Source organism: Corvus brachyrhynchos, unplaced genomic scaffold (assembly GCF_000691975.1).
Source record: "Corvus brachyrhynchos isolate BGI_N302 unplaced genomic scaffold, ASM69197v1 scaffold245, whole genome shotgun sequence".
In the NCBI taxonomy this organism is placed as follows: Eukaryota; Metazoa; Chordata; class Aves; order Passeriformes; family Corvidae; genus Corvus; species Corvus brachyrhynchos.
The window spans coordinates 24073-45412 of NW_008238988.1; the positions used below are offsets into that span (position 1 = coordinate 24073).

At 40.1% G+C, this 21340-nt stretch overlaps 1 protein-coding gene across 1 annotated transcript in view; it reads right to left on the reverse strand.

Moving 5' to 3' along the window:
* Positions 1-21340, reverse strand: part of LOC103618865 (protein jagged-2) — a gene marked incomplete at its 3' end in the record, with an annotated part of 63022 nt that overhangs the window by 24058 nt on the left and 17624 nt on the right. Inside the window, exons 2-4 of the mRNA XM_017738787.1 lie at positions 13028-13082; positions 5898-6152; positions 4883-4943 (exon numbers count right to left, since the gene is read on the reverse strand). Coding sequence (XP_017594276.1) covers positions 4883-4943; positions 5898-6114 — 278 coding nt within the window. The remainder of the gene's footprint in view (positions 1-4882; positions 4944-5897; positions 6153-13027; positions 13083-21340) is intronic.

The following is a 21340-nucleotide window of genomic DNA, read 5'->3' on the forward strand; positions in this document are numbered from 1 at the left end:
GGCCAAACAGCAGCCTCATGCTCTTTAGGGGCTTCAGGCAGTCCAGTGCTGCAGGAATTGAAGTGGTCAGATGCCAAAGCAGCTAAGGACACTGCCTAAACAAGGCTTTGTTTTCTAGTTTACTGCTCAGAGCAGCCTATGAGATTTCTCATAATTCCATTCTGGAACAACTGTGGAAGATGCCCACCTCTTAGTTTCTCCCAGTTTTTAGAAGCAGGAATTTTATTTCCTTCTTTTTTTCAGCTGTGACCTTTTGCTAGTCCTCTACAGTCTTCCAATAACAACCTGTTTTGAAAAGCCTCACCAGATCACCTTATACCCAAGAATAAGTTTACAAAAATCCAGCTGCTCAGGTTTTTTTTTTTTTAAAAAAAATTTAGACAGAGCTCCCCAGTGCTGATGTTAAACATGTTATCCACCCAACCATCACAAAACCACAAGTGAGATATCGATGATATTGGATAACCTCTGAGAAGTCGAAGATTTAACAAAGACTCTCCAGAACAGTTATACCCCCAATACTCCAGGTAGCTGTAGCTCATTTTGCAGCTCCAGCTTTTGTCCCTGCAACTCTAAAGAAAGTATTAAATAATAGCTGAGCAGGGTCTGGCCCTTAAAGTGACAGATGAAGGGAGCAAAATCACTTGGGAGATGCCCACAGCCCTTGAAGGCACTGCTGGACTGCTGAAGGGGAATACAAGGACTACAGAAGGTATGGCACTGGACAGAAATCTTGAGAGAACTTTTCCAATAGGACAAAGATAAGGTACATGTTTAAACAAAACCAAACAAACATAAAATCACCAAAACTGTAGAACTAAAACTGTCACATAGTTCTAGAACAAGTCAGTTCAAAACACACCAACCTTAATTCATTTTAGAAGTTCTTTTAAAAGAAGTACGTTTGCTTTCTTCACCTTGCACAGAATTCACATTAGAGTACTATTAATGATCCCATTTCTAACTCATTTCAGTTAGTCTGCACATTCTAAAGAAACTTTTGTACCAGTTGTGGAAAGTAAGACTGGCATTTCCCAGGACAAAACCCAGCTCTTACCATGGCTCCAGAACACAAGCTGAGCACTGTTAGGGATTTCACTCCTTTTGTTTTGCTTTAGATGAGAAACAAACAGTCAAAGGCAATGGGAAAAGTAGAAAGACTTCTGAAAATACCATCATCCTGGCAGGACTATGAGAGTGTAGGCCAGATATGAGGCATATCTGGACCACAACCAAAGCCATACCACTCTGGATAACAAGGAAGTGAAAGATTGAGCTGCTAAGCCTAGTGACAGTTTACGAGAGGTACCAAACATACCCAGCTCAGCAGTTTTAATCGAGGAAAGAGACTGTCACTGATGGTTTCTCTATATTCAACTTTGTTAATTTCATATGGTCATTGAACCCAAGCCAGATATGAGCCATTAGATCAAACTTCATTTTCCTCTAGACAGCTTAATGGAATTTAACAAAGTACTTTAAATGATATAAAAACATACAAAAAGCACCAGCATCAGGGCTCTGCAATTGTTGTGTCTTTGATAATCCCTCCTACTACTTTGGTCTGGTGAAGTCAATAAAGAAAAGGACCATTTAGCCTGCCACTACAGACCAAAGTTTATTGTTTTTCTTTATGCACTATGGATAAAGACTGGTTTGTTTTCTCTTTAGGATGGCAGCATTTTCTATGCTTGCAAGACTCAGATGAGTTGCTTTTGCTATCCTCAAGGACGTATTTTTCATCTTTATTGAGGAAATTCTTGTTTTTGCTGAATTGCCTCCACAATGACAAAAACCCATCACCTAGACACAGCTACACCAAAAAATCATTTCCTCTATCAGGTCATTTTGAAACATCTGGTCATCCCTACTTATTTTCCATTTTGATAGAAACTCAACAGAAGAAATGGAAAAACATCTCAACACTAACTTTCTCAGAGCAAATGGGTGCATGAACTTGACCAACAGATGATGCACAACCAGAACCAGTGACGTAGCCTTTATTAACAGCCTGAGGTCATTTAGCTACTTCTGATTTTAGTGTAACTTTTAATCCAAGAACAGCTCTAAATTACATTGGAACATAAAAAATGGAGGGTAGATCTTTTCCTGAGACCTTGGTTGAGGCCTTGGAGCCTCTGCCTAACTTACCTCCATGTTCATGCAAGTTGAAGATGGAAACCATTTTCCAGCTTTTCTATTTACTAACAGCACTGCAAATTTTGGCAGTTAAGTAGCTTTTGGCACCAGCTGGTTCCCAAATACCTCACACCCATATTTTTTCTCACATTTTCATTTTCTTTCTGAATTAAAAAAGGACATTGTTTTCACCTGTTAAATTACAGTGGCAGCTGTCCAGAAACCAGGATGAAGGCATCTAGATTAAAATTCAACAGCACCAAACATAGCAATTTCTTTTAAATAACAGCTTCCTTTGTACTGCTAAAGATAAAGGTCATGTCTGTAAGCCTTGTTTATTTTTAGGCCAGCATCATTTTTCTACAGAAAGTAATTACCCATTTTGGTTAAAAGCAACATTTCCAATATAGTCTAATAGCTATGACAGAATACAATTTAAAGACAGCTGTGTGAACACACTCAAGCTACCAAATCACCATTAAAGAGATAGCTGAGAACTTTCTGCAATACTGCAAAGAGTGGCCACACACAGAAAAGCCACTGCTCTCCTTCAGCTTGCTGATCATGGATCTGATTTGAGCATCAAGGCATCAAGAAACAAGGTAAACTGCATACAATCCACTATTCCTTCCCTCAGGACTTACTTTCAAATGAGAGAATCCACCCAACAAAGTAGAAGATACCTGGACAGAGTCCTTCAACAGACTCAGGGTTATTTTTGTGAGCTCAGTTTAGCTGGGCAGGTTTCAAGGGAACACCTGGACCTACAACACCAGATGCTTCTTCGCATCAGCTCCAGGCTGCAAGGAAAGACTTTGCTCGTGTGAGACCACCTATTGACAGGCACCTTGGAAAAGGTAACAGCCACCCAGCCCCTCAGCTTCAAAGGCTTTATATTCCCTTCTGGAAACCTCCCTGCTACTCTCCAGCTTCTGCCTTCTCAGACACAGCTGATATCACAGAGAAATGGAAGTTAAAAAGGAAACTGCCAACCCCTCTGACCCACCCACCCCCAGCCAAAAAAAAAAACCCCAACCAAATAAAGGTACTGCTTTGTATTTGCTTAAATCTGTTTCTTTTACATATTTAGTCAAAGACTTCCTGCATTTGAAAAGCAAATGTTCACAGGCTCCTAGGATTCTACTTTGACACCTACAGGACACCAGAAACCCTTACATGAATCAAAATTCATTAAAATAAGCTCTCAAGTGGAACAAATGCATTCTTGGAAGTCTTAAGGGAAGGAGTGCTTCTTCCTCAGGCAGAAATGATACTGGCCCAGCTCTCAACCACAATCTCTACTTGTAACAAAAAGATGCCTGACCATAGGGGCACCCAATACTTGAAATCACAAGGAAGATATTTAGTGATACAAAAAAAAATCACAAATAACTAACAAAATATTCCTTCTTACACAAAAAGGAAGCCATCATCTGCCTTGAAAAAATTTTTTAAAGGAAATTTTCTAGCTTGAGAAGTGAAACCACACACAAACTGAAGCACTGCACCTCAAATTTGCAGATTTCAGTCAGATCAGAGAGTTACGATGCAACATACCTTCCAAGAAGTCAGCAGCATTTGATGGAAGTTTCAGGGCAGTAAGAAACCACTCTGTGGTGCTATGATTTAAGGCTTACTTTATCAGCCATCCCCCACTGTTAAAAACAGGAGGCTCTGCAGCAGGATAGGACTTGTCTGCATGTCACCCTACCACAGCTCATGAACTGGCACCTCAACCCCAGCTTCGCTCTAAGCCCAGCAAAGCTGAACTATCTGCATCCCATTTCTGCCACTTCTGTGGAGGCTGTAGTAGTCAGAAGGATGAAGCCAAATTGCCTTAAACTATCACAGCTTGCCACAAAGTGGTATTTGTCAGCTCTCAGGGGTTCTGGCAGCCACAGCTCAGTTTCACATCCTTCCAATCAAGCAGGTTCAACACAGAATGCTAAGGAACGTCTGTGTGAATGCACCCTTACAATGGTGCATGTCACTCTAACCACAAAAACTCAACAACTTACACAGGATCCCAAACTTGCAAGTAGACCTGTCCCATTTCTTCAACAACTAGTGTAAAAATAACACCCATTTCCCCTTGACCTACTACATTGAATGCCTGAACCTTTACAGGAAAACAATCAACTGCCCTTGCTATCACAGTCTACTTCAGCTGCATCATGAAGTTAAGGGAACATTTCACTCTGTTCTCTCATATTTAGGGACCAAAAAAAATTACCTGGGGTGGAAAGTTTAGGTTGGGGTTGCTACTGTATCTCTATTACCACCAAAACCCTTTTTTTCTTGGAATAGGAAAATTTACTATATTTTGGTGATAAAAATATATATTGAGTGCTCTAGGACTGTGAGCATCTCCTAGTCTAACAGTCCAAAGAACAAGCTGCTCTTTCATTTGAGACAAATATACAGAGATTAAAATTCCTAAAGATTTTGAAAACAATAATAATAATATAGATTTTTCTCATTTGATGGCACAGTTTTGAACTTCACAAAACAAATCTGTTCAGGCAAAAAAACAGAATAGCATCACCAAACAGTTTAGAGTATATGCAATTGTTACACTCATGACATCTACTTCAAATCCATTTCCATCCATGTTCTGGTACAGAATTTTTCCATTTTAAAGCAGACTTTTTAAAAGTAGCATCATACATGGAGGACACCAGAGAAATCAGTGCTCCAAAAAAAAAAAAAAAAAAAAAGAAGATACTCAAGCATGCAGACTTACTTGCATTCCCCAGGTACACTGCAGCCCCCATGGAGCAAATTACATCCTTGTTTACACACAGCTGTAGACACAAAAAGATTTAGGCATCAGTCTGGGCAGCCAGGTATCCATTAGTACAGCAGCAATCTGCAGCAGCTCAGGTAGGGCTCCTGTCATTTAGCCCGTCTGCTGTGTGTGCAAAGCAGATTGCCTTTTGCCATGTTCCAACAGTTGTTGCTTCCAGACAATTATTTCACAAAACACAGCGCCATTACAGCCAAAAGGCTTTGCAGCAAGAGCAAAACTTTTATAAAATACAGTTGTTTTAAAACCTGGTATAATGCTGGAAATCCCAAACTTTAAGTGATACATGACCTTGAGTAAACCCTAAAAATGGTCCTCCTCGTCATTAACAAACTTTTTACTGAAAAGGAACAGAAAACAAAACCAAGAAGCCCTCAGCAGAAAGAAGAGTATGCCAAATAATTTTAGCACTAATTACTTACTGAAGGCAAAATGCAGAGATTTGATTGAGTGGTACATTAAAAGAGACAACTACACTTGAATTTCTGTTCCCATTAAGAGTTATCAAAAAGCTTTCAGCTTTGCACACTTTACACTTAAAACGTTTTCATTTGCAGAAACAGTGTTATGAGGGCACTGTTTTTTATAGTATTAAAGTCTACTGTATTAGTGATGATCTCACTTTAATAAAATCTTATATTAACAGATGTAATACATCATTTTGCTTTGGAGAAACACCACCATTGAATAAAGTCAATTAGTAAAAAGATGTTTCACTGTTTTGAATACTAATTTTGTTTAGGTGTGTCCACAGCACACACCAGAAGCAACACTGGATCCTGTGCTCCACTCTTCACAGAGCATGCTTTAAATAAAGATTTATATTGAAAGGACAAAGGCTATATGTGGTAAAATCAATATGCTACAGCATTGACACCACAGAAATACCTACTACAGTTTACACTTATTCTACATACACCAGGGCTAATCCAAGACAAAAGAAACATACTACCTTGTTTGCATTCTTCTCCCATCCAACCTTCCATGCAGGCTTTGTTTCCATTTTGATCACACGTGTAGTGACCAACAAAGTCATCTCGGGGGCCACAGAACTTGTTGCACAGTGCACTGTAGTAATTTTCGTCACACTTCACCCTTATTTGCACTTCAAAATGGGCAACAGGGCCATTGATTTGTAGGGTCTTCCATCGATCTTCTGGGTTGATCATGCCAGCATGTGCCACTCGTTCTATCAACAAGTTTTCACCTTTTTGGAAAGAAAGGTAAATTAAACAGGGGGTTAAGTTTGATAGCACACGAGGACATATGGAATCCAAACACAAGTACTCAACCGGTTAAGGGAAAACCAAGTAAAGAAAATGTTAGGATGATAAAGATCTACTGTATAACTGAATTTTCCTTTGCCTTGCAAAGTTCATTACAGGAAGGCCAATTTAAAAAAGTGTCCCAAAGGAAATATTAAAAAACCCTGGAACATAATCCATAGGAAATAGCTTATTTTTCAAGGCAGCCAAACATACCACACCCACATGCTGACAACTAGCAGCTTTATCTTGATCTGAGGCTCTTCTTGCATCCTTTTTGTTCTTATAAAATTGCAAGATCTGCATTATCTCATAGCTGAGATAAAGTTATCTGCTGTAAGTTTAATTTTAAAAACAAAGCAAAACACAATACATTCAATTTGCTGTGAAATTACTGAGCAATAGTGACTGCTCTGGTATGCTTGCATTATGTACATAAACTGGCTTGTTTCCATTTTATCATTCTCTCTAAAATAAAGGCAAAACATCTTTAACAACCATTCCATAGAACACTGCACAGCTCATATTTGACATTTCGAGAAAAAATAAACAAGTGAACCCAGGATTGTCAAGAGCCATTCTCATCTCTGTATCCTGCTTATCCTCACTCCCAGTGAAATTCCTGATAACTGTGATCCCTGTTGCAGCACACTCTGTGAGCATCCTGCCTCGTCCCCACAGAAAGCAGCAGCTCTGCTCCTGCCAGGCTCCACTCACTGAGGCCAAACCTGCACAAAGCATTACCTGTCCCAGGGGACAGGAAGATTTTAGGCTGTAAGAGTATAGAAACTGCCAACACAAAGTATTTTCATTTATATGAATATCCTTTTGTATCTTCATCCATATAATTCTTTGCATAGAAGCTTCAATACCAGGAGGTGAGACAATTATAGCCAGTACAATAAATTATACAACTACTTTAGCAAACACAGAAAAAGCAAAGCAGGGGGGGGGGGTAAGGGCAGACAGTGAGTAGCCCCAGTGACAGGAGTTTTATAATGGTTTCACCATTCAAATCTGGTACCACCCTACTCTACAGCTTTTCTAGGTGACTGCAAGTTGCATCTGGAACTCCAAACACTATTTAAGGATGAGAAAAAGGTACAGAAGCTTCACTTGCACATTTTAATTCCATACCCATTTATAAAATAGCTATAATATTGCCAGTGCAGAGCTTCAGCACCCATTTTCTTTAAATAAAGATTCTGTAAAGTACACGTTAAAAGAAATTAATAACCAAAAACTTGCACACAGCAAGAGGCTGAAATGGTAGTGAGAAAAGGCCTGAAGTTCAAATTATTAATAATATAGAACATGCCAAGCTGGTAGCAAGTAATACTAAGCTATCTCCTTCAGCAAATGCATTTTACCTACCTAGTTGCTTTCTAGAACTCATTAACCTCATCTGTTTAGAAAACAAAACCCAAGGAGTGACTGTTTCTCAACCAGAAAGTTATTGACAGTTTAGAAGTATCCTATGCATCTCTTACCAAAGTGGCATTTTCCCTTCAGCATGTAAAAGGACTAAAGTGACAATTTTCACCCCCTCCAACATTAAGGGAAAAGTTACAGAAGTATCAGGCTCTGCAAAGTATTTTACTCTTTTTATATATTTTTCCAAGCTTGCTTCAATAAAAATGTTTCCTCTTGAAATGAAAGAATATTGAACTTAAAAGGAACCCCTTTTAACAAAGCATTGAAAGGTACTCCAGTTATTGAGACCTCATAGTAACTCTCAGCTTTATTATTAAAAGTGGTATTGCCATGTATAAGCTGCATGCTTGCTTGGACTAGACTGTATAAAACATTTCATGGCTGGCCAAGACACACTGAAGCCCATCCCTCTTCTTTAAGTCTCCAGCAGAACATGCAAGATAGAAAAGGCCGCCTGCATTTTATTTTTGACCAATAAGATATTTATCACACCAGTCACCATTGAAATGTTAATGATTAGATACAGTCACAGGATTGTTTAGGTTGGAAAAGACCTTTAAGGTCATCAAGTCCAACCATTAACCCTGCACTGCCAAGGCCACCACTAAACCATGTCCCCAAGTGCCACATCTACATGTCTTTCAAATATTTCCAGGGATGGTGACTTCACCACTTCCCTGGGCAGATTTCAGCCTCCTTTAATAATCTTATTTTCCCTCAATGACTATTGACCTGAAAAACTATAAAGGAAAACATGCTGAATCACCGGATGGTTAGGGAAATTTGAACAAATAGCAAATACACATTATAGAGCTGCCTTCTTGCTATAAGCAACAGAGGCTCCTTAAAAACAGCTGCAGCAGCCACTGATGTGAAAGTGCTTCCTCAAAGTGCATCAGATGGACTGAAGAACAGGTCCTGAGATTAAAGGAGTGGCTTATATAAAAAAAACTCTTATCAGACATCTTCAGGCTAATGGAGATGCATCAGACCCAGTTAAACAACTGGAACAAGCATTACAGCTACTGCAAATATACCTATGCAGAACAGACCTCTTGATACCCAGGGTCAAGAACAGGGGAAATAACCCAAGAGTGCTCTTTTCATCTTTTTGAACACTCAAACTTTATCTTCACAAGCTCCTCTGAAAAGGAATGTATTCAGAGTCTTAAGGGTTTTTCCTCAAGCTCCTATCAGTGTAAGCAGGGCTTAACAGCCTAAATAAGCAAGCCAAATAATTTACCCTGAACCACAAAAGGCATCAGGGAAGCAGCTCCAAGCCATTTCATTTCTAATACTAAATTTTTAAGTACCAGAGTAAGTATGAGAGTTCTGTTTAACTTCAAATTTAACACTGATCCTAGGCAGAAGGTGCATCTTCCAGAGTGATCTGTAAACACAGGGAGGAACGTGTTTGTCAAGGTTTCTCCTCCCTCCCCCACAATACCAAAGTGTGTCTGAAGATATTCAGTCTCTCTCACGTAACTGTTTTGATGACACAAGCTTGCTCCCTGCATCTGACTTTGCCATAGAGGTTCACCTTCGGGATTCACACTCATTACTTTTAGCCCTCAGAAGAGGGCTGAATTTTTCTGGTTATTGGTCAAAAAAGCATCTTTCATTACTCAAACTTACATAGACACAGCCCCCAAGCAATTTCCTTGATTAATAAGTTTTCTAGAAGTCTCTCTAGAAAAGCAGATAGTGGTACAGATGTTTGCATAAAATGAGATGATGGCTAAAAGGTAGTTCTTTAATGTTCCCAGAGCATCTGATTTTTAGGAGCATCTGATTTTTGGAAGATCAAGCCTTATCTGGAGGGTATTTAACTGTGCAACTCTGCCCATCAGCACCCTGACCCTTAGTAGAGGTCAGACATCCCCAACAAGGCTGTACAAAAGGTGATGCTGGTAGTTGTAAGGGAACACAGGGATATCACACAAACTTCACATCCAAAAGGAGCAGGAGATGCTCATCTCAGAAAGCACATTCTCCTCAGCCTTTTTTTCAAGCCCCCATTTCCAAAAACCTAAGGACAGATGATTAGTGTCCCACAGATTAATGGGAAGGAGGAAAGCAAGCACTGCATCCCTGCAGCAGACAGGGTCAAATGGAAAGTTACTTCACACGTGAAGATGCCAGCTTGCTTTGTCATGGGCTTGGCCTTGCCAAGGCCTCTGCTGAGTTCTGAAGTGTGCCAAGTCAACTGACTTACCTGGAAAGCAGAACTGCTGGGACAGATGACAGCGAACAGGCCCTTCGCGGTGACTTTGTATCTACGCCAGTTTCCTCTCCCCCTCCTCTTCCACCCTCCCAAAGCAAACAAGTGGTTACACTACACTGCCCCGAGCCAACCCTGCTGTGCAGAGGAGCAGAAAAACACAGTAGTAGCTCAGGAATCGGGGGCTGAAGGATCCTCTAAGAATTTGTTCAGGGAAACATTTGCCCTGGCAGACTTGCTCTTGAGATGGTACTTCACAGATCAGCTCGAGTCCCCCTGCCTTGCTCTCACTGAGTGCAAGAAGAATACAGGATGCTTGGACACAGAGGGAGGGAAGGATAACAAATGTTCTAGAACCTTCAAGTTGTTCACTGGAAGCCCCAGCCCCTCTTTCTAGGTTTTGGAGGGGTTTTTTGTTTGCCTGTTGTTTTGTTTGGGTTTTGTTATTTATTGTTGTTGTTGCTATTGTTCTGTTTTTATTCTGTTAGGGAGGTTGTTTTGTTTTGGATGGGGGGTTTTTGGGTTGTTTTGGTTTGTAATACCCACTTGGGAGTCTAAACTGGAACACAGAACCTACATTTAACTTTCAGCCTTACTCATCCCCATTAAAGGAAAGCAAAATCTGACTCTAGAACTAATTAATCAGCTTATAAACAGACTCTGGCAATTACTTTGATTAATCTTTCTTACAGTAGCAACAGAAGATACATGTAACCTGATCCCCAGATCAGCACAGCGCTCAGGACTGACAGGGAGTTAAGCTTTCCACAGACATTCACTGCACCCCTCCAGGATCAGATATTGTCTTTTCTCTGGAGCAGTTGTTGTATTCCCTTTCCTCTTCTCTAACATGTGAATTTTTACTGATCTGTGCCTGTTTGGCAGTTCAGTGGTGCTTGCAAAAATATAAGTGTAGCATCTTTGCGTCTTGACAGATTCACAAGGCAAAACCCACTGGAGGGCTCACTGCCAAGATCACTCAAAAGAAAAAAAAAAAAACCAAAAAAAAAGCAAACCTTCAGCATTGAGAATTCTGAGTTCTTCCTAGGAATATTACATTGAAAGCCTAAACTGAAGCACAGCAAAGCAACATATCTCTATCACAGAATCAGTAAACAAACTATAAAAACATTTAACCAAGACAAGCATTCAGCTAGTCTTCTGCCAAATTACAGGGCAAGAAAGCCTTCCTAAATTCACCTGACAAGCCTTCTAGATTTCAGATGCAAAACAACTTTGCAGTACCTCTCTCTGGCAGCCTAAATTAAAGGGAAGTTCACTTTCCATCAGCAGTTTCTCATAGAGCTAAACTGTAATCTGACACTTATATACCCTCCCAGAGTTCATAAAAACTGCTAATTCAAGGAGATGGCACACTAGGCCTCCAGAAGACACTCTATATCCTGTTGGCCTGAAGTTCAGAGGGAAAAAAATGAATGCAAGTAAAGAGATTTGTTAGAGCATGTTAAACTAAAAAGCATAACAAAGACTTAACAAGCCTGAGGTGACTGTCCTCTTATCAAGTGTATTGAAAAGAAATCTGGGGTTTAAAGCAAGAGGTTTCTGCAAATTCTAAGAAATAAACAGAAAGTTACAATACTATTATTTACTAAAAAGCTAATTAAAAAATGAAATCCAGCACTTAAATGCAGGCAGATGATATGCAGGATAGGCTGGCTCTTCATGTTCAGTCCTTCCTACATCATCTCATGAGTTGATTTGCCCTCTGTAAACAGGGCATGAATATTCTAATATTTGCTGTATTAGGTGCCCCTAGTTAAATTATTCCCAAGCTGGAAACCATTTAAATTCACATCACATAGTACTTTTTTAACAAAGCATTCAAGAGGATTCCTCCAATCTGTTACAATGCAGGGTATCTAAACTTATTCAAGATTTAGGCTTACTCTGCTCAGCAGACAAGATCTCATTTTGAATACTACTCGCAGCTTTGGGAAGTGCCATTCAAGAAGGCTGTGGACCAACTCAGCTGAAGGGTTGCAGCAATATTAATACCAGAGATGCAAAGAAAACACAGCCAATAGAAAAAGGCTGAAGGAGCTGTTTAACAAGACAAAATAAGCTTAATTCTAACAGAAGAAGGGTTCAGAAACAAACGACAAACTCATTACTTTGTCTATCATTAGAGTATGTTAGAAAAAGCTCTGAATTAGGAAAGTGCAAGTGGGACTGATAACAGTCTTCAAGAAAAAGGACCTTCTGACTCTAACACAGCCTTAACATTAATTCAGCTTTGCCATGTTTTTATGCTTGATGCATTTTGATAAAGGTGGTCAGTGAAGCAGCAGAGCATGGAATTGAGAATTAGAAATGATGATGATTTGGGACATACATAACCTCTTTGCTACCTTAATGTTCAAACACTTACCTTCCTCTACATTGATCCCAACCAAAATTAATAGTCCATCAATAACCACAATGCAAATCTGAGGTTCATTTTTTTTCTTGTAGCCAGAGGCATCAATTATTTTAAGACATATTTGTAAACCATGTACAAAGAGTAGGTTCAAGCTGGAGTCCTCCTTTGGCAGCATTATGGCAACCAGCACCTTGATATGATTTTCAAGTATTTATACAATAATCTTGCTTTCACTTCAGATAAATAACCCTGCTTTGACACGGAGTATTGGCATTTACAGACTGAAAATGCAAGGTAAGTTCCAGTACTTGAGAGGGATCATACCATGATTTAGAACACTTTCACCAAGAACATGAAGCACAGTTCCCTTATGGGGGGCAAGAATATTTACTTGTTCACCTGATCATGGAAATTATTGCACAGCATGGTCACAGGCAGACTGAGGAGAATTTGAAGTGCAACTCCACAGATTAGCTTCCTTTTTCTTAAAAAAAAAAAAGGGACTACCATGATTTGTAAACATTTTTAGAGCTAATTATCAGAAGCCATGTGTTAATTACACCCTTCATTTACAATTGTACATTCTTTTTCCTATATAGCAATAATTTTTCCCAGTTCCTCACTAATTTGGATTTGTACATGCCCTTTACCCAACAACAGGTTTGCCTAGAGCTGATTTGGAGGGATGGCTGATTGCAAATTGAGGAGGGGGAAAACTGTATCCTGTTGCACACAAACAGCACAGAATAAGCACAAGCTCCAAGCTTTACATAAATACTCACCAGCCTTCGTATCATTATCCCAATCCCACGCTTCTAATATTAATGTGAACGATCTCTGAAAAAAAACCAAGACACCAATTAGACAGTAATAAAAAACTGTTATAACCAGACAAACTGATTTGAAATAAGCAGATTTTACTGCTACAAGAAAGCCAACTGGAAGCAGTTGAAAATTTCATTTCTCTGTTGTCGTGTGAAAGCCCTTGAAGGCATCTTCTCAAAAGCATGAAATATAACAGCATTAAAAATTGTGGGACAAGCCATGCTAACAGTAAAACAAAAACATTCCACACACACACATTGAGGACTGAATTATTATTACTCTCCTCCCACTGCATCTAATTCTCAGCTTTGCTTAGCCACAGAAATCCTTTTCAGAAGCAGTCCTAAAAGGTTTAAATGAAATGAGGTTCTGAACCTTGGGAAACAGCTGGGATATCTAAGACTTAAACAAATGAACCACCTCCCCTAGAAAGGAATGAGAGCCATCCTTTAGGGAGCACATGAAAGAAAAGTCTATACCAGATCTGTTTTACAGAAAAACATATTTAAAGAAGAAACAGTTCACCCTGCATCTATCAAAAATTTAGACTTCTGACTCATGGAAGGCTAGCATGAAAAATAGACCTACAAAACACACAGCAGAAACAATTATTACAGTAAGCACACCTGGTACTGTGCTTTCCCCTGAGGAGAGAAAAAAACCCCATGATTTCAGACAGTTTTAAAACTATTTAGAAAAAAAACATGAAGGCTTTACTTCACTAAACCAAGGCTGCAGGCATTTCACTTGGTTTATGATCAAATATGTAGGACAGATGTTGATATTCAAATACTGAACTTATATAGAAAAAAAAGTTACCTTATGCATACAGGTAATTCTTAACTGTTTTGAGTTTAACAAGAATAGCTGTCCAACCATTTCAGCTTTGATAGCTTCCAACTGCTACAAGCAACATTGAGATCCTCACATACATTCAAAATCAAGGAAAAACCATCAAGAAGAGAAAAGAGTTATTGCACCACTATCCTAAAACCCTCCTATAGACATCTTCATGCAGAGCCAAGCCCTAATGCGTGCACAATTCACAGCTTAATGATCTATAAATTCACATGGATAAGGGGACATTCAGCCAAGAAATTGCAAGGACCTTCTTTGGAAGAGAATTACGTAAGAACTCAGCCACCTTTCACACAATCATCAGGACTATTTTACTGTTACATCAAGAGATGTGTGTTTTTATTTTGAGATGGCTCCTATGTGCTTTATACACCCCTCAACTCCACACCAAGGAGGGTTAATCATAACATTGAAACCTCCCCATTTTAGAACAGCAGCAACAATAAGATCAGTGCAGCACCCCAAGCAGAAGGGCTGTTTGAGGTCTTCCATGACTACAGGAGAGTTTGTTCTACCCAGAAATGCACTTGAGTGCTTATTTTCGTATTGCTCAGTTACATTAACATACAAACCACAACTCAGCCTTTGAAACTTTGTACTGTATTCTCAGCTTCAGACATATCCTAGGGAAAATGATTTTACACTACTGAAACAGAAACAGGTTTAGTGGCGACTATTTAGATTGGACTCAAGAAAGGAAGGGAAAAGGGAGCTCAGCAGTGACCATACTGGACAGAGGCATACTTGAGCTCGTACAGCCCTTGGGAATGGACAACTGAGAGAGATCAGCTGAGAAAGCAAAGGCCTCTGCCTCTGAGGTGTGACAGCACAGCTCACAACTCCGCCCAATTTTTGAAGACAAATATTAGTGGAGCATTTTAGTAGCTTTGCCCTCCAACTCCCTGCACTCCCCCACCCCCAGCCTCAGCACTTAGGGAAGCAGGATAGGATTCTACTGTACTCTGAAAACACTACCTGCAACCCCTCTTCCTAACTGCTACCTCACCCACATATTCAATAGTTGAGAAAATAAGTTCTATATAGTACTGCCCTACTGGCAACTGCATGTCTCCTTATTTTGCATCAAAATTATGAACTAATCTAGGCAGAACTCTGCAAATCAGCGAAAGGTCTGAAGTTATCCACATCTTCCACTTTTAACTACTTACCTTCTAACATATCCCTTAGTTTTCCTATGTTCCATTGATTTCTACTAGAAGTATAGACCAGGGCTCAAGTGCTTCCAGATGCTCATTTACTTATCTTATGTAAGTGCTGGTCCTTCCTATTGCAAATTGGCTGTTGCACCTGACCGCCCATAAAAGAAAAAAACTGAGCTAGACTTGCAGTCTTAGGAAACAGACCAGTCATCTATGCTTTCCCATAACACCATTTGAAAGCAGATTTGTATCCTTGCCCAGGATGCTAAGGAATTTCCGTGGGTAAAGAGAGTTCCATGCAACACACTGTTCCAGCATGATCATGCTGGACAGTGTCAATGGGGATGCTCTACTCATTTTAAGATGCTTAAAACAAGAAATCCCACAGCTCTAGGGGTAAATCTCATGGTCTAAGTTGGCATAGTCTCTGGAGCAGAAAATATTGCTTTACAATCTTATAAAAACTTAATAGTATATTATTGTAGGAACCTAGAGTGCCGAGAATATTTCTCTGCCTGTTTTTAAGGGTTCTTACCCCCCTGAACAACACTGTTTTAACCTCCAACCTTGGAAAAAATTACCAATGATCAGACAGGAACTAGTGGTGTGAATTAGGTGGTAGACTACTCTGTAAGATTGTCACAGGGTTAAAAAATATAGAGGTTTTGGGCTTCTCTTTGTAGTAAATAGATAAGAGTAAAAAGTATCAAAATGGAGAATTGTTGTTCTCTAAACCTTCTTCTCCTTCTTCTACTACTCCATGTTCTGCAGTAAAAGTAGTTTGGAATGACTGGATAGAGAATTCCGCAGTTCCTGCCCGTGTTACTGAATAATTGGTAGGAAAGGGAATATACATTTATAGTAACTATTGGTTAAATTATCTTTAAAAGGCTGTGTAAATCTTGGTAATTAGAGACTTCACTCCTGCTTTCTGTGCTCTATGCTGTACCTGGGTCTCGCTAGTGGCTCTGTTCCTCTGATAAGGCTTAATAAACAACTATCAAGCAGCATTGAAACTCAAGAAAAAGTCTCGGTTTATCTTTGAAACTCCTTGCAAGGACTTCTAGAAAATTCTCTCCCATCAGGAGGGACTTGATTTATGGCACGGTTCAGTGTCACATTATGAGCAACTATGACTCTGGTGCAGAGCTGCTCCTCCAAAATTTGGAGGAGCCCACACAGCTCGTGCTGCCTCCTCGTGGCTTTGCAAGCTCCAGGTCTGGTTTCCAGCATTTGCTTTTACCATCCTCCCACTGGTCACCACCAAGAACCACAAGCCCACCCACAAGTTTAAAGAACCTACACAGCAAAGACAAGACACAGACTTAAATCCTTTCACTTCCCTGTGTCTACTGTTATGGCATTTGGCTGCTGACACATGAAGAAGCACTTGGAGGGTAACCTTTTAGAAAGGCTTGCAGTCACACTTGCAGGAGATTAGAGATGTTAATCAAATGGCATTACACAGTATTGATAGACAAATGTGTATTTACTGGACCATCAATATCATCTGTGACAGATCTCAGTTGTGCAACTTCCTGGTCTCTACTGAGTTACACAGCCACCCTTCAAATACCCCAACAGACACAGCAAGAATGCAACCATAAAACTGATTTTTATGGCTATTTTACCTCTAGACAAGGTACCAACCCAGCTTGTCACCCTTCCTCATCTCCAGCTGGTCAATAACTTCAAAGAGGAATTCCTCCCTGTGGTAGTGCAATGCATCATCATACTACAGCTATACACCTCAAAAGAGAAAACTGGTTCTTAACCCACTCGTTCAAAAAAACCAGTTTTGCCCACTACCACATGCATCAAGTCTTGCACTAGATCTGCTTATGTTTCTTTGAATTTTGCATTTCACTTTAAAATGACAGCTGAAAACTTACAAAAAAAGCATCTGTGTTACTAAATATGTTCATAGTATGCTGCATTGAGAGCTTCCCAGTTATGGCTCAATTATCAGAAACACGTTTTACTACCAAAATGATTTATTAGTGGAAATTTTAACATCCATATGGCTCACCCTGAGAGTAACCTTACCCAATAACCAGAGTAAGAACTAAACTTCAATAACACTAATGGATATAAATTTTTAAGTATATTTTCAGCTTTGTAATGGCCATACTTATTTTATGAAAGCATATGCACTCCTCTACAGAAAGTCTAACACAGCCTACCCAGGACATACTAACACCAACTGAGAGTAACTCATCTATAGCAGAGACATTGACAGCAGACATCTTTCTTAAACTGTGCTTACAGAAAACAGCAACAGAACCTGCATTAATTTAGCTCTTGTCCAGAACCTAAGGACTACCCATACAGCAAATCTTTAACCCCCTCACATCATCCAGCAGTGTCTTGGCTCTTTGATGTATCTTTAATGCTAACAGACTCACTTAAAAGTTATTTAAGAACATGTTCTCCACAGAGACTGTTGATGCACGTTCAAGTTCATGCATAAATCTAACAAAAAACGCTACACAAGTATCCTAAGAATGCCCCAAAATCTTGAGCCTTATGCAGAATACACACACCACCACACCTGCTTCTTTAACCTGCACACAACTCTTGCTGCAGGCTGATAGAACAGCAGGACATCCATATTCCAGTCTGTTCTGATACATACAAAAAGCTGTGTGAAGTAGAATCTATTGTTCATTTCAACCAATACTAGCAAAATATTTAGAAAATATTTTTAAAGTGACCACAGCATACATTGGAGGGGGAGGGGATGGGGGTGAGCACCAGTACTGAAAAAGAGACTCGATTCTACTGATTTTGGTGTCTAGGTTTATCTTCTGGAAAGAATTAAACACACGAACAACAGGATTTGTGCTCATCAAGCCAGAACTCAGAAGATGTTAAAGGCTACGAGTCAGAAGAGTATCAGCACACTTCTGCAGAAGAGCACAGCTTATGCAAGAGCCACTTCGTAGGAGTTAACTAAACAGATATGCCACGTAGCTTGGAAAGATACAAATTAAGTCTGTTTATCCTGGTGATGCTGCCTCAGTTGTGTTTTTTTTCTCAGGACTGGTGTTGACACAAGCAACTTCAAAGCATTATTCCACTGTTTACACTAAACAAAACACTCCCCATACTATCCCAGCGACCTCCTTTCTGGGGAGGGGGGAAACAAGACCTGTAATATTGGTTTGGCACTGTCTTTTCATGACCTATTACTATTACCTTGATATCTGCAAATCAACATTCAAGAGGTAGGGGTTTTTTTTTTTTTTGGCAAACCAGTCATGTCAGACTTTTCATCCCAAGAAAGATGAACAATCTGATGACAACACTTTCAGTCAGGTATAGAACTTAGATTCTCCAACCAACAGTCTGAAAAATGCAAAAGGTGAAGGTTGAGCTGAAATCAATACTTGAAGTTTTCTGCATCAATAACATTCTGTGGTGACTTTTATGTTAACAGACAAAAAATTATTAATTTCACATGAATAAAAGGACTGAGTGGATTTTCTACAGGGAAAAATGTTTTAAGAATCAGCTATGAAGTATTAAAAAAGTGTGGCTCCTAAACAAATCCCAAGCCCATCTTATCTTCCTGTTCCACAGTCACACAGTAAATGCAGGGTCTCATCACCAGGAAATACTGTTTCTTTTCAACCTCAATCAAGCACAGGCAACATTTGTACTCAAACATTTCAACTGTCCAAACACTGGATAGCATATCACTAGTCTCACTGCAGGTTAATTTCTGCAACTTCTGGAACAAGCCACCACCAATATTTTTTGCAGCTAAGTCCACTAAGTCTTGATCAGCACAGTCAATTCTCATACTTGCTTTCCTAAGGAACTTTGAGTCAAGTGAGGCAAGCTCAGGTCTGGGGGGCTTGCCCCCCCTTTTTTTGTTTCAGCACCTCTCCCCTCCCCCAGGCAGCCTGCTTGCCATGGAAAAAGCTGACTTCAAGGCAAGCATATTCCATTTCCTTCCCCAGGAACTCTGCAGTGAATTCATACAACTTCCTCATGAATAACCCAGAGGTGGAAAGTGAATAAGGAAGAAATGAAGAAAGATTCTGAGAAGATCCAGGACTCATTGTCAATACAGGCTTAAGCACAGACAGACAGTCTGAAGGTTTATCTTTCAGAAACAGACTTTATAAAGTCATAATAGGGACCTTTACTGAAGGAATAAATCATCCCCATTTGGGGTGAACATGGGGGTTTGGGGACAGGGTAAGGGGCTTTTTTTGAAACTTGAAGGATATTTCAGCCACTTGCATGCAAGAAGCTTGTCTGCTGAATTCAGAGACCATCCACCATGCAAATCATAAAGATGCCCATCCTCCAAATCCTCATTTTTCATTTAAGGAGCAAGCATAGTGAGTCCTAAACAAAAGCCTTCCCTTTGTAAACCAGGGCCAAACAGTCCCATTTTGCTAGGAGTGGAAGGCTGGGTTGGAGTCCTGCAAACATCAGCAGCAGATAGCAGAAAGCAGTTGAGCAAGCTGAAGCTTTCTATTTGAGAGCAATTACTGCAGTTATACTCCTCTTGGCCCAGTCACAAAAGCAGGATGATGTTTACAAACTCTGGAGCCCTAATGTTGTGTGAGGGGAACTCTTTATGAATTAGCCCCACCTGACAATCTTTAGGAAGTCTGCAAAACCAGGGAGGGGTGAGAAGGGCTATTTTTTGCCATGGTTAACAGACAACAGGCTGATATCTCCACCTACATGAGTCTTAACACTCATTCCACTCCTCCACCAAACTAAGCAAAACCTAAGCTGGAGAGGTGTGTATGTGTGTGCATATGGGGGTGGCAGAGGGAAATCTAGACTATTAAGATCATTTCATTGCAAAAAGAGCACAAATAAAAACAACAGGTGAATAGGAGTCAGTCCTGGAGTTAGTATATCAAATTTAACACCCAGGTAGAGACTCACTTCAGGCAAAGAAAATTACCCAGCAACTAGGTGGAAGAATCCTACCAACCAGCTGCATGCATCTGAAAGATAAAACAGCTTGAAGAAGGAACTCAAAGGGGTATCACAACACCTATTTGGCAGTGCCTAGTGTTTTATGAAATGGGAGCAGTATGCTTCACTCCAGGGTGATCAAACTACCAGGATCCTGACATACCTTACCAGAGGATACATTTGTACTAAGATCTTCAGGTGAGAGTTTGAAGATGATCTGATCCTCCTGCGACGGCAGAATGCAGCAGGAGTTTCTCAGTGTGAAGGGGTCTTTATATATCATGGAACAGCAAACATTTCAGCTGTGGAGTTCTTAAAATCATCTCAAGTCACACACTAGCTTTAGCTAATGCCTGTAGAAACAGTGACCCATTTTCACAAAAGGCCTAAATGCCTTGACAGACTAGAGCTCCTCACGGCAGGATGTTAATAGAGTCACCTCAGACCACATAAAAGCAAAGTGAGAGCCCTCTGGAGATCCATCTATATATGAGAAGCTAAACCATGGGAATAAAGACTCCACAAGCTTCTTGTAACTTAGCACCCTAGACAGACACTCAAAAGCAAATCTCAGCCAAGTCAACCTTGTGACAAATGGCAAGTCAGAGATGAGGCATTTGGTTCAGCACTGGCCCTGACCTCTGATAGCACCTGTCAGCCAGCTGCTGCACCAGGGCAGCAGCATCCCTGAGGAAAAAGGAAACAGGCACCCCAGTAACAGTTTTCACAGCACCAGGAGCAAGCCATTAGCTTCTCATTTAGAAAACCGGCAGGAGATGTGACCAGGCAGCAGTCAGGTGAGGATTTCATCCAAAGAAGAGCTCATCTGCTGGCTGCTCTCAGCTCCTAGAAGAGCCCCTCCCTATTCTAAAGCAGCGCCTTTCACCATTACCCACATAGCAGTAATGCTAGTCCAAGGGAGCAGAAGTAATGCTTGCCTCTGCTTTTTTTAGCTGTCTGCTATTCATCCCCACCCCATCCATCCCCCTTCCCCTGATTCCAGCATGTACACATCTCTGCTGTGTTAAGAGCAGATTAAGTTCCAACCATGAAGTCCGAGCTGCCAACTGTGGCCACTTAAATTTGAGCAAACACCATAGGATTGGCTTCCAAATCATCTGTTTTCCATATACTTTCAGAACCAAGCAAAAAAAAGCATCAGTGAAAATTCAGCTACTCAGGACTCCCATGATAACTTGCCTTTCTTGAGATTTTTCCAGCAAGAATATCAATGTTTAATACCAATCCATGCTATAAGCTGTCAGTTTTCTTGAAATACTTCTATTTTACTGCAAATGCCTTCTG